Source organism: Pseudonaja textilis, chromosome 8 (genome assembly GCF_049901715.1).
Source record: "Pseudonaja textilis isolate UNSWEBS1 chromosome 8, rPseTex1.2, whole genome shotgun sequence".
In the NCBI taxonomy this organism is placed as follows: Eukaryota; Metazoa; Chordata; class Lepidosauria; order Squamata; family Elapidae; genus Pseudonaja; species Pseudonaja textilis.
In genome coordinates this window covers 52,636,056-52,649,702 of record NC_141997.1, presented here as the reverse complement: position 1 = coordinate 52,649,702, position 13,647 = coordinate 52,636,056, and the positions used below count along the sequence as shown (strand labels likewise).

Below are 13,647 nucleotides of genomic sequence, written 5' to 3'. Positions count from 1 at the left end.
CTGAACGACCGCAGGAATTCCCCCTTAACGGTGGCCTGGGAAGTCGTAAAACTCACTTAACAACTGTTTTGCTTAGCAGCAGAACTCTTGGTCTCAACTGGGGCTGTAAGTCAGAGACCACCTCTACTGCAGTGTCAAACATCAGCAGCTGAGCACAGGAAGTGTTTTACGGCGCCCCGCATTACGTCCTAAATTGTTTTATGGGGATTCTTCTTTTTTTTTTTTTAACATCCTCCAATGTTTTTAAAAATGGGCCCAGTTTCATCGGCAGTGAAGGGTCCCAGATTTTGGGCACGTTCTGCCCAGTCAGTCCGTGTGGCGGTGCCTTGGAGCCAGCAGCCCTTGCCTTGGGGAGGCCCCCCTCAAGGGCTCCCCCGTGGGCCAGCAGAGAGATACCTTTGGCCTGTCTCCAAGGAAGCCGCTGCAGTTTGGAGCCCCACATTTACACACCGTCTTTTCGTTGCCGAGGCAGTCAAGGTTGTAATTGAAGGTTAATTCTGTCCCTGAGGGGGAAAATAAGAAGAGACTGTTACTGTAACCATCATCAAAACAGGAACATTGGCTCCTTTCCCCAAAGAGGTTCCCATTTCGCCCCAGGATGGAGTCTGGAGGAAGATGCCGAAGAAAGGAGGGAGGGGAAAACAACACACATACACACACACACACACACACACACACTCCCCACTCGATCCAAAGAGAGGCCGGTTAAAATAGGACCCCCGAAACTGTGCCAATAAACCTGCGGGCTGCGTGAACAAAAAAGGCCCAAGATTTCGTCCCCTCTACCGGAAACGCCTAAATCCTGGCTTTTGAAAGCTGAGAAATACAGAATTCAGACTTGAAATCTCCTTTGAGATAGACACACAAACCTCTTTGACCAAGAGGTAGAAGAGAACTGTGGGGAGGGCTGTCACTCAATCCACCGCCTCATTGTCCGAGCAGGGAGGAATCGCTTTCCACTGCTGGCGTTGAGGGAAGACACCCAGCTGAGCCCGTCATAAAGACCATCCTGGATTTGCAATGGTTGGATGACTCAAAGGGGCTCCTTCCAAAGGCAAAAAGGGGCCGGAAAAAGCCCCTTTGGGACAACCAAGAACCTCCCTAAACCAGAGTTGGACTGGAACAAGATGATAGAGGCGGAGTTTTCCCAACGTTTCCACGGCCTCCTGGCCTCCCACAGGAGGCTTGGAAGCTTAAATTTCAAGGACTTGAAGCAGAGCTCTGTCTGACAAGATTCTCTCTCTCTCTCTCTCTCTCTTTAAAACCAACCCTGCAACTGAAAGGTAACACCTGAAGTGCCTCTCGTCGGAGCCCCTGGGGTCCTGAAGGCCAAGGACACTGCAGAGACCAAGAGACCGGGCCTTGCCAAACAGACGGGGCCCAGTCTAATTCATTTTAATTAAAGTAACTAATGAATAAACAGATGGGTGCTCAAATATGGTCACAGGTTGAGGGCTGCGTGTAAGGAGTTTTAACGTTGGTCAAGTTGGCCTTCCCACAGGGGGAAGAGCGCAAATGGAAGGCCAGGGAGGGGTCGTCCAACAGGGTCCAACCCCCGGGGCGGGGGGGGAGGACATTTGGGGGCTGCCCGACTTTTAAGGCCTCCAGGCACCCCTGGAAGATCGGGTCGCAGAGGGAAATGGTTGGGTTTCGGCCAACCAACAAGATCAGCTTGGAAAAAGCCCCACAGATGCACAGCTTTTGTGCAACAAAATAATTTTATTAAAAAATCTTGTTTGTGGAGGATGTTCTGCTATGTTCGGAGGGCACGCTAAGCGCAGGCAAGAAGCTCAGAGGAGGTTGCAGCTGGATCCAACAGAAGAAACTTTCTGAACAGGTTTGGTTTCTTTTTAAGGGGACATAAAACATCCCATTCCCAGTTAGGAGAGCCGCCGGTACCTGCAGGAATGTCGCAGACGGCAAACAGGCCCACGCGGGTGTCTCCATGCACCGTCCATTTCAGGGTCTCACAGTTGGGCTGGCAGCTGTGATTCATGAAGCGAGAATAGTTCCCCTTCGGTCCAGCATCGATGATGCGGTCCTGGAAAACCAAAGGATCCAAGCAAAACCCTGATTAACGGTAGGCAGCACCCTCCCCACACCTACGGAGACTGAGTCCCGCAGCCAGTAGCTACAGTAGTTCTTCCTTGACAAAACTTAAACCTGTAATCCGTGTAAATTTTATCCCGCTTCAAGAAAGCCGCCTTCAAGAGAAACCTAGAATTTTAGAGCCCAAAGAGTCCTGATTTGACTAACGTTGCCCCACAGCAATGTCACACCACCTAGCTAAATTAAGATACTTGGAAAACATAGAAAAATGTGTCAGAAATATAATTATTCTTCGGTTTGGCTTGGGGAAAGAATCACACATGAGAAATTTTTTTGCATCTTCAATGGGAAATGCAAAGAAATAGTTTCTTCCTGTTTTATCTTTTATGTACACGGAGAGCCTTTGCACCAAGACAAATTCCTTGTGTGTCCAGTCACACTTGGACAATAAAAGAATTCTATTTTATATAAAAAACCAAACCTTGGTAGCCCTTTCTTGAAAAGCCAGGAGGACAGAGATACTGCCATTAGGTATTTCCAGTCCTTGGACTACAAAAGGGTGAAGAAAACAAGCAAAACTCTCGGTGTGATTGCTGAGATCCTCCCGTTATTAGTCCATTCAGAAAGCATTTTTACCCTACTTCCAGAGTAGGTGAAGAAGTTGAAGCTTCCGCTTTCTTGGACAAAAGCATTTGTAGATGAAAGATACAGAGCTATCCTATAAGACAAGCTCCTCTTCTACAAAAGAAGACTGAATATTCAATCCAGAGTGTAATCCAATACACGTCGACATAAAAGTCAACGATGCCATTACACATAACGGGATTCTCACTAAGGTGCCTGGATAGAGGCTGGCACTATTCATCCTAACCCAAAATCGGGTGTCAAGGAATATTAACCCCACCTGTTCCCGGAATTTCTACCCAGGTATTTAAACTCCTCCTTAAGCCAAGGTGGGGTTGATCGGTAGGCTTATTGGTGGTGTTTCTGAGGTAGGTTCCTCCCCCCTCCCGCCCCCCGAGAGAAGGCGAGTCTTTGCTATTGGGGAATAGGAAGCTTCTGGATCCCAGAGTTTATAGAGACACGGATGAAGACTTGAGGTCGAACGCCAAGCCGGGCCATGTTGGGACAGCCTACCTTATCGATGGTGAGCATGTAAAAGTGTGTGATGTCGTTTTCATGAGCGTATTTGATCCTCGCCATGCATTCTCCTTCATCGATCACCTCGCCCACGTACTCGTTCACGAACTCGCCCTGCGCGAAACAAAAGCACAGCTGCCCAACGGAGGGAACGCACAACGGACACACCTGGCCAGTTTCCTAAATCAGGTCCCCAAGGCTGCCCATCCTGTGCTCTCTCCTAGGTCCCTTTTCCTGGCCTTTGTATCAGGGGCCTCCAACCGTGGCCACTTTAAGGCTGGTGGACTTCAACTCCCAGAGTGCCTCAGCCAGCAAAGCTTGTGAAGTCCACCAGTCTTGAAGTGGCCACGGTTGGAGATCCCTGCTTTACATCGTAGACAAGATAGTCCTCGACTTACGGCCACAATGGAGCCCAAGATGTATGCCGCTAAGTGAGATCTTTTAAGCGAGTTCTGTCCCCTTTTGCGACCTTCCTTGCCTCGGCTGTTAAGTGAATCACTGCCATTATTTAATGAGTGACCTGGCTGTTAAGTGGAATCTGGGTTCCCCGTTAGTTTTGCTTGTCAGAAAGTTGCAAAAGGGGATCACAGCACCTTGGGAATGCTGCGACTGTCATAAACACGAGTCGGTTGCCCAGTGTTTTTGAGTTTTGGCCACGTGACCGGGGGTGGGGGGAAGAAGTAACAACAGTCACTAAGTGGTGAAAAGCGGCCCTAAGTCCCTTTTTTCCAATCCTGCCGAAACTTCAATCGGTCACTAAATGAACTGTTGTAAGTCGAGGACTGCGGAGGGTGGGGGGAAGATGGGATGTAAAACCACAGGAAGGACCCCTGGCGCCCACGGCTGTGCCCCCTCCCGCGCGGTGCTCTGATCCCCAGAGGCCCTACCTTCTTAATGTCCCTCTTGGAGACCAAGCCCCACCCCTTGCCCTCCGTCCGGATGATCTTGGTCTCGGGGTACTGGCGCTTGGTGAAGCACTGGTTCTGGCAGCGCTCCCCGGCCGGGCACATCTGCGGGTGGCACTCGTACATCAGCATGCGGTTCAGGCACTCCGAGTCGAGGCCGCAGGGGTTCTCGTCGGAGGGCTTGCAGTTGCACTTGGGGATCTCTGAAATGTCCGCCGTGCAGATCTGGACTCTCCCAAAGGGCTTGTTCACCTGGCGCGTCAAAGAGCAGGCGCTGGTTACGCCCACGAGGCCCCGACCCAACCGGACTGACACCCCCCCGCCCCCACACTAGTTCTCTCTGTCTGCCACTCCCCCTGCTTTTAATGGCCCTCGGAGGCCTCCATGGCTCCTCAGGGGGTGTCAGGTCTTCTTTGGCCAAGATGGCCTCCAAGATGGCTGCAGAGCAGCCGAGCTTCGGGTTCTACCGCCTGCTTCTGTTTCCCCAACAACAACAACAACAACCCCCACCCCTCCCCCCGTGGGCCCACAGGAGGGTGAAATCCTGCTAATCCTAACCCGGGCAGCCTCTTCCCGCTCCTCCAGCCGGAAAGAAAACTAGGGCTAACTGCGGAAGGCTACCCCGAGGGGCAAAAGAAACCAGGATATGCTTGGGAATCCTAGGCAGTGGCGGTCGGAGGAAAGCCAGCCTAGGCCCCCTCCCTCCCGCCGGCTTCCGCGTTCTTTGCTCTGTGGAGGGGTGAGTTTGAAACTGCAGAGAGAACTACGGACAGAAATCCCTGCACAAGAAACCTCTGCTTTTGGGTAACTACACGTATACGGAAATAGATAAACATACTGTTAATTCCACTAGATTTATTGAATGCTTTTTGGAGGTCAAGATGTCTAATTCCTACCGAACTAGAAGAAACCCCTGTCCTGCCACAAATATTTCCCTTGGGGTAACTGCTAAAGAGTGGCTTACTTCAAATAACCTTAGAGGTGCTCACTTCGGTTTCCCATATGTTTTAACACCTTTATAAATCCAAATACCTTGTTATCCATTCAGTTTGTCAAGCAGGACTAGAATCCCTTGGGAATAGCTTACCCTTCTCCAGCACATTTTATTTAATAAATTAAGGTACACGAATTGACTAGCACAAAAGGACAATTAAAACCTTTATCTCTAAAAAATACGCCCCTGTACTTAAAAATGGCCCTTTACCCTGACGATGGACACAAGTCTTTCCACAGTGCCCCATCTGGGCTAAAAGTTGACCCTACCTCTGGTCCTTCATCCCAGAACACCCTGGGCCCATCACTGGACTGACTAACTTGGTGGGGGGGGGGGAGGTCAGAGGAAGACCAGCCCCGTCCTTCAAAGCATCTCACCTTGATATGTTTGTAAGGGGGAGGTTTGCGTTCATTTTCTTGAGTTTCTTTGGCTTCCCGTTGAAATTTGATCTCTCGGAAGCGCGTCTCCGCGTCTTGCAAAGCTTTTAAAAAAATGTTGGTAAAATTACAACTTCACATATTTCTCCTTTAAGAATAGGTCCCTGTCTCCTTAACTGCTTGGATCTGCCTCTCTATTGTATCAATGCAACACAACATTGTAGGTTCTTGGGAAGAACGCAGGGTGTCTGAAGGCCAACACCGGCTAAAGGACTGGCAGCCTTGACTTACGGCTGTCACGGAGCCACTGGTCTCGATTTTACAACCTTTTTTCTGTGGCGGTCACACATTTAATCACCACGGTGGCCGATTAAATGAGTCAACCGTTTGCTGGAGGCAGAGTTTCACGGCAATGTGCGGAGCGCCTGAACTTTGGCCATGTGACCCTGGGGGACCTTGGAAACTTCAAATCCAGCCCCCCAGTAAGTCTGTTGTAACTCCCAATGGTTGCTAAACGAATGGCCACAAGTCAAGGATCCCCTGCCTGTAATCTTTACAATAACACAGCCTCCAACCTCACTGACCCTGCTCAGCTTTTCAGCTCAGCTAGGCGCCCTCACCAGGCGCAGCAAAGCGAAATACCGAAGTTCCCACCTCACGGGCCAACTCTGCACGGCCACCTTCTGAGTCTATGCGAGAGAAATCGGCCACACAGCAAGCATTTGCCTTCGGAGCTGAAAGGTGAGACATTTTACCCTTTTTGAAGACTTTCCCGATTCCTTTGATGGCTTGGTACCGACTTCCCCGGTCTCCTTCCATGTAGGGGAAGACGCGAGCCTGATGGGTCCAGTAGTAGTCTTTGGAGCCAAAGAAGAACACAGGGAACTCTCCAATCGCGTGCTTCATTTTCTGGATGTTTGGGGGGACATTTTTGGGATGGCAGACTTCGGCCGGCCACCACCTGCCACAGAAACAACCCAACGAAAGGAAGGAATTGAGGCCACTGCTCCCGGCTAGGGTCGGTCTTATATTGATTGCTAAGGTCTTGGGATTTAAGAGCCGACCAGCAGTGAAGCTGACCGGATGCGGCTGATGCAATAAGAATGAATCAGCATAGCCTGGGTCTTTCCCTTTAAGAGTGGGAATGGGTTCTATCCCTTTAAGAGGTGCTTATATAAAGGCAGCCATTAGAGGGCACGTCCTCTCTCGTGTCCGGAATTCATTGCAGAGTTCTCCAGGTAGAGAAGAAGAAAGATTGCTTGTAAGGTATTTTGCCTACCATGTGTATGTCTGTATATAACTGTTGCATATAAAGCACTAGTTAAATGTCTAAGGCTCTGTGTGCTGTGTTTTGCTCCTGGGTTGTCTCATAATAGTAGTCACGCTGCAAATGCTCTGACATAGATTTTATTAACGTATGTGCCCCTGTATCAAAGACCTTTTTACATACAAACTCCCCCTTTTCTGGGCTCCAAGGAGCACTGAGACACAATCATATATGCCGACAAAGATTAAAAAAGAAATTCTGAAATTATGTTTATAAATCCAAACCTGTAATTTCCCAGTTTGACCCAAATAATATCTTGAAAATGGATTTTCTTCCCTGCTTTGCAGTCGTTGCAAAACCAGCTCCCATCTGGCATTTCAATGTTTAAACAGTCCGGATGAAATGCAGCAGGACAAGACTCACAACATAACAGGCTCCCCCCTGTAACAAAAGGCACAAAACAACCCTCAATGACAGGAAAAGTGGGGGGGGGGCGCAAAGAAAGCTTTATTTTAAGCATAAAAATGCTACCAGGTTTCACTCTAGGTTGATTAAAGCCCAAATCCACACCACCAAGAAGGAATTATACAAAATTACAGTCTATGCCAGAATTGACTTTGGGAATGACAGCAGAACAAACTCTGGGAGGTGGGCCTATACTATCAACACCTCCTTTAGTGACCAAGAAAAGCTGGAAGCACACAAAGCTGGAACCATCTTGGTTAAAGGTCAAGGTTCCCCTCGCACACACGTGCTGGTCGTTTCCGGCTCTAGGGGGCGCTGCTCATCTCCGTTGCAAAGCCAAAGAAGAGCCAGCGCGGTCCGAAGACGTCTCCGTGGTCATGTGGCTGGCAGGACTAACCGCCTTTGAAGGCGCACGGAGGAACGCTGTTCCCTTTCCATCAAAGGGGTCCCTATTTTTCTATTTGAATTTTTTGTAGATGCTTTCAAACTGCCCGGTTGGCAGAAGCTGGGACAAATAACAGGAGCTCACTCTGTTACACGGCGCTTTGTAGTTATAAAATAATTCTTCCCATTCTTACATTTTAGACATTCAAATTTTTCCACTTCCATTCAGAACCAAAATCAGTTTTTTAAAAAATGCTCTTGCAACACACAGAAGAAATAAAAGGGCTTTAGATTTTTCATAAAAAGCCTGAGCAGCCGCAACAAAATCCCCTTATCCACCATGGAAGATCCCTCCGTTTCTATGAAACGAAGTCCGCTGTTTACCTTTTGAGCAGACAAAACACCAGCTGACGTTCACGTGGCCGTGGTGGCTTTTCCCTTTGGTGGCAGTAAAGTGGTTGGTACACACGATGCTACTGGAGGAAAGCATGGCACAACCAGCAGCCACACAATTGTCACCCACGTGGTAAGCCACCGGACAGCGAACACACCGTATCATTTTGCCTGGTACAGGAAGAAAAACGCACACATTTTTGTCACAATATATTTGCAAAAATGCTTAGGAATTTTAAAAACAAGAACCCGTAACTAGCTAATGGACTATGGCAGCAATTCTCAGGCACTTGAGAACTTTGAGGTGGGTGGACTTCAACTCCCAGAATTCCCCAGCCAGCTGTGGAGTCAAAGTCTGCTGTGCCAGCTAGGGAATTCTGGGAGTTGAAGTCCACCCACTTCAAAGTTCTCAAGTCGTTGAGGAACGTTGGATTACGGCACGAGCTTTCATGAGTTACTCTCCGAAATAAAGGCAAGTGCCCTTGGACACAAAATGAGGCGCCTGGACACAAAATGAGGCTTTATGTGGGGAATCTCCAAAGGGAGAGACAAGAGGAAGCGCCGACGGAGGAAATATCTGTAAAATGGACATTCAGACGCGAGTCAAACTTTCCAAAACGGAAACACACCAAACTCCAATCCCCTAATTGGACTGGAGGATAAAATGTGGCAAAGACTCACAATAGCTGTGCTCTGACCTAAGGCTTCCTGAGACAGTCACAATCACACGCTGTTCCCAAAAACCTTTTTTTAAAAATTATTTCAACGGCTGTGAATTCTAGCATTCACAGCCCGTAATGAGTCCCATACAGTTTGTGAATAGTCCCACAGAAGTCTGCCCAAGTCCTTCTGGATAAGGCTGATAAGCACCCACCTTTATCTCCCTTGAAATGCTGCCAACAACTAAACTGCCCATTCACTGTACTACAAGGCCAAATGGAGCACAAAGTCCACACGGAGCTTCAGAGTTTAAACCGACCAGAACGAACAAAGTTGCTTCCTGCAAAGGCTCCTGTCCCTTTGTTCCCCCTTTATGTCTTATGGGAAAAGCAATCACCTCCGAGCCTTACTCCCAAATCTCCTCTTTTGTCTTTTCTTGCCTTCTGGCAGCTCTGTGCATACGCACACTGGGAACAGGCTCCCCCTGTTCCTCTGCCTCACTGATGTCAGATTCTGGAGTCAGGACATAACTCCCAGATGGCCCTGGCCCCATCTTTGTGTAGTATGCAGATCCCTCGTCCGAGCCCTCCCCAGACTGCAGGACTGGCCCAGGGTCCTCCCCTCTGTCCAATTCTGCTGCCAGCTCTGCAGGCCGTCAGCGGACCACAACAAACTGCCTCACTTAGCAACAGAAATGTTGTGCTTAATTGTGATCGTACATTGAGGACTCCCTGTATTCACGAGAGGTGAGGCAGCACCTCTTCGGGCTGCCGTGAGCTCTCAAGTAACCATCGGCAACCTCTGAGGGTGAACTATGGGGGCAACAAGAAGAGATGTGGAGGAAAGGGAGGGGAGGGAAAGAAAGGAAATACCTTTCGATACTTTGGGGTTTGAGGGATTCGCAACGTGGCAACTCTCGCAGCTGTGCAAAGGGCACCGGAAGCCCCGGTTTTCAAAAATGGTGAGGGGGAATTTTTTCACACAGGCTTCATGGTAAAACTTCCCACAGTGAGAGACGATGCAGCGCTTAATTTCCGATTGCTTCTCCTTGCACACGAAACACGTGTGAATACCTAAAGGAACATTTAAAACAACACTGAAGTGTTTCTCACGAATAGACGGGAACCAGGTCCGTTGTTAACTGGGGCTAGAGCTGGCACTAAAGGAGCTCGTTTTTTTTCTTTCAAAAATAGCCTTTTTCGCAGGCTTTCCTTCGCGAGCCTGTCTTTCAGCATTAAATGTCTACATTGGTCAATCTCTTTTTAGGGAACAGTGAGGAAATTTGGGGAAAACGGAATGGGGGCTGTAACGTGCAGGGTGGGTCCAACTAGTCCCAGCAGGAAACAGGCTGCCATTTTATGCTTGGGAGGCCAGGGGTCGCCCAGTGACCTCCAGCCCCTCCTCAGGCAACGATGGATGGAGAACAGATCCGAAGGTCTCTGTAGCTCCATTAATGAACCGAGAATGCTCTAATCCAGGGCTCTCCAACCTCGGCCACTTCAAGGCTCGTGGACTTCAATTCCCAGAATTCTTCAGCCAGCTGGCTGAGGAACTCTGGGAGTTGAAGTCCATGAGTCTTAAAAGTGGCCCAGGTTGGAGAGCCCTGCATCTAATCTGCCTACAGGATTAATCACCCCGTTCTTGGGTCTGGCAGAATCCTTAAGGCTTTCGCCTCACAGGTAGTCCTTGAGTTGCAACAGGCTGCTGAACAACCCTTCGTAGTGCCCAAGCTTTCTTTGTGTGACTGTGGGAGTGGACCCCCATCTTTGAAACCAGGGCATCGATAGGTTTTGGGGGGCTCACTGCAAAGTCACACCGGTCGTAAGTCAAGGACCACCTGTACAAAACAAAGGAATAAGGAACCTTCTCTTTCTGGGCCAGGTAGGCAGGGAAATACAGGCGCATTACCACCGCCTTTATTTTCCCAGCGTGTAGCCTTCTAGCGTTTCCTTTGGGGAATGAGGCGCCTGGAGGACGAGATCTGAGGCGCAAAACATCGCCGATCCCTCCCGGAAGACGACTTGCCTGAAGTGCACTCGTCGCACACAAACTGTCCTTTGGGCCTCCCAGACAGGCCGCTGCAGCTGGCATGGAAAGCCCCAAGACAACGTCCTTCACACAACATCACTTCCCCGGGCTTCTCGCAGACCTTGAGGAGAGAAAGCGTAAACCTGACAGGGCGTAGAGAGCACGGGTCAACGGCGCCTCCTCTCCCTTGAGGCTGCTACCGTTTTAAAGGTAAAGGGCTCCCAATGTCAACTCAAAAAATATTTCTAGGGTCTTTTTAGAATTGCCAACAGAAAGGGGGGAAAGGGGTTTGCTTGGAAACCGAAAGTGCATCCCATAAATAGTTTTTCAAAGATAGTAACTAGGTGACTGAAGTTTCTGCCGCGCAAAATTCTAACTGGGGAGCCTGATTGATGACTCTGGGCTATGGAGGTGTCCCATTGGAGAATATGAATTACGATACACCCGGGGTGGGGGGTGGGGAAAAACAGGGTCACGGGTGACAATGAATGAATGATGTGTTTCAGAGTCGCCTACACCCAGGCAGTGCCGGACATGTTAACTCCCAATAAATCTTCTTTAAGTTCTGAAAATTGGCTAGGGGCTCATGATTTAAATGGGGGTAACTGCCGGAGCCCTGACACCTTTTCAAAAAAAATTAATTTAAATTAATTAAATCAATCGAACAAAGGCCCACTTTCAAAGTGTATGTCCAAGGACATCCGTGAGAGCCACAGGGCTGGTTTGAACTGGGAGCTTCCTCGGAGGGTAGACATTTGTGGCTTATTGCAGTGAAGAAAAGAAACACCTGCAGACTCTTTTGGCACAGGGAGTCCCATAGACATTTCAACCTACTTGTTCATGTTAAATTTTCAGATGTACGAACACGAACGTGCCTTGACAAGCATCGTCTGCTATCCAGTCAAGTGCTGACTCTTAATGAGCATGATAAGATACATTTCCCCCCCACCCTCCAGGATAATCTCTCCCTAACCGGGTCTTCCTAATAGTTCTTGGGAAGAGAATTCGCTTGACAAGCCCCTTCCTTTCTTACCTGACACAGGTACTCCTTCCTGGCTGTGGCCCCTCGGTCAGCCTTCTTGGACAGTTGGGAGACCTCTCCAAGACCCTCGTCAGCACTTTCATAGGGCGACTCCGACCTTTCATCTCCTAGACCGTCTGAAATCTAGACACCACAGGACAGATTAAGGGCTTCTGGGCAAAAGAAACCCCTTCATGGTTCATTAACCCCTTCAGCTCCCCAGGAGTGGCTGAACTACAGATCTCAGCGCCCCCCACGAAATCCTGCAGGATGGAGCCCTTAGATTTCCTTTCCAGCAACACCCCAAACTGTCCCCGACCAGCTTTCATTTCAGTGGGCTGAATTAATTCTAACGTGGGTAATTCCCAGAGAACAGGGCGCTGCTTACTCGCGTGCCAAGTAGGAATTCACACTGGTGACTTCTATGGCTGACCAGCAGCTCTTCCTGGGACCTGTCAGAGGGGAGACTTTGGCAAGGAGGAAGCCCTGGCTTGGCCCGGGGTCTCATCACAGTGACTGGTTTTCCCTCAGTTTCCCCAACAGGGGGCACTTCTGGAAGCTGAGCACTCAACAAACCGAGAATCCGAAGGTGAGCATGCAGAGACGGCCATTTGGAACGGCCACAGGTAAACAAGCTGGTCTTCGGTGCGAGACCTGCTGGCGTCCCTGTTTGTTTGCTCTAGGCGGAATTAACCAATTCAGCCGGGAGGCAGGTCAATGCACTGTTAATTGAGGAGAGGCTAGCACAGCTCTGCCAAAGAACACGTGTGTGTGTGTGCAGGCTGACCTAAGTGTGTGAACGCGTTGCACGAACATTTGCTGGCTAGTGCAAGAGTGTTCAGATCAAGTCAACCCATAAGACGGGGGCCCACTCTGAAGGAAAGGCTTAGCTAGTAGGGACCTTGAGCCCGCTGGGGAATCTTTGCATTGAAATCCACTTTTTCTGTCCCCGCCATAGCAAACCTGCGAGAACGACAGGATGCCATTATCGGTGACAGGAACCGGAACCCTGGCTAAACAGTAGTCCCTGCACACCAGCCGTGCGTAGACGGCAACAGGGAAGAAGATATAAGAGGTGCCGGTTCATGGGTTGTCCTGAAGATGCTGTTAGCAAGACACGTGGTTAGAGAGAGGCCTAAGGAGATTCTCAGTCATCTAAGTTGTGGTTGTCCCAAAAGTGGTTTTTCAAAAGGAAACTCAACTTTGTTTTTCCGTGAAGAAGTTTCACTTCTCATCCAAGAAGCTTCTTCAGTTCTGACTGAACTGAAGAAGTTTCTTGGGTGAGAAGTGAGACATCTTCAGGGAAAAACCAAGAAAGTCCAGTTGCCTTTTGGGGAAAAAAGCCCCTTTGGGGCCTGGTTAGAGAATTATCTTATTGTGCCTGGAAAAAAGTGAAAGAGTTCTGCACACAACACCTGCCCATCCTCCTTGGATGGAAAGAGTGTTTCACTTAAGGACAGAAAACTAAACAGCTTCCGCGAGTACGTACTGTGCAGCGACTGTCACTGGGCAACAGTGCAGATCTTTTACTCAGAGGAGACACTGAAATACAGCTACCATTTTACATGGGAAAAGCAGGACGACTGCCGGGCACTCTGGAAAAATACCTGGACGCGCCCAGTGTTTTTAGCAGGACTCGCCTGGTGGACTAGAGGCCACCGTTTCCCAACCTTTTCTTCCCCGCGGACCCCTTCAAATCCCCTTTGCGGACCCCAAGACTTCACTCCAGATTTGAATCCTAATATTTCTTCCAGCCTTCACAGACCTCCTGTGAGGAGATCGGGATCCCCTGGGGGCCTAGTCTCAGGACCAGGCTGCCCTAGCTACTGTGGGATGAAGGGAGTTGAGCTTTGCTCCTGAAAGGCCCAGGCACCTGCCTTCGGAGAGGAAAAGGAGAGCAGCACACCTGGGCAGCCCTGCGGGGGTCATCCATAAGGTCCCCTGGGTTCGTGGAGGGCACACGG

At 49.6% G+C, this 13,647-nt stretch overlaps 1 protein-coding gene across 2 annotated transcripts in view; it reads right to left on the bottom strand.

Moving 5' to 3' along the window:
* NSD2 (nuclear receptor binding SET domain protein 2) overlaps positions 1-13,647 on the bottom strand; it is a 47,522-nt gene that overhangs the window by 3,080 nt on the left and 30,795 nt on the right. For both annotated transcript variants that reach the window (XM_087938101.1, XM_026720448.2), the window contains 11 exons: positions 11,696-11,827; positions 10,660-10,783; positions 9,507-9,707; positions 7,966-8,145; positions 7,017-7,173; positions 6,221-6,426; positions 5,466-5,569; positions 4,077-4,346; positions 3,187-3,303; positions 1,900-2,041; positions 397-503 (listed from right to left, as the gene is read on the bottom strand). In XM_087938101.1, coding sequence (XP_087794227.1) covers positions 397-503; positions 1,900-2,041; positions 3,187-3,303; positions 4,077-4,346; positions 5,466-5,569; positions 6,221-6,426; positions 7,017-7,173; positions 7,966-8,145; positions 9,507-9,707; positions 10,660-10,783; positions 11,696-11,827 — 1,740 coding nt within the window. The remainder of the gene's footprint in view (positions 1-396; positions 504-1,899; positions 2,042-3,186; positions 3,304-4,076; positions 4,347-5,465; positions 5,570-6,220; positions 6,427-7,016; positions 7,174-7,965; positions 8,146-9,506; positions 9,708-10,659; positions 10,784-11,695; positions 11,828-13,647) is intronic.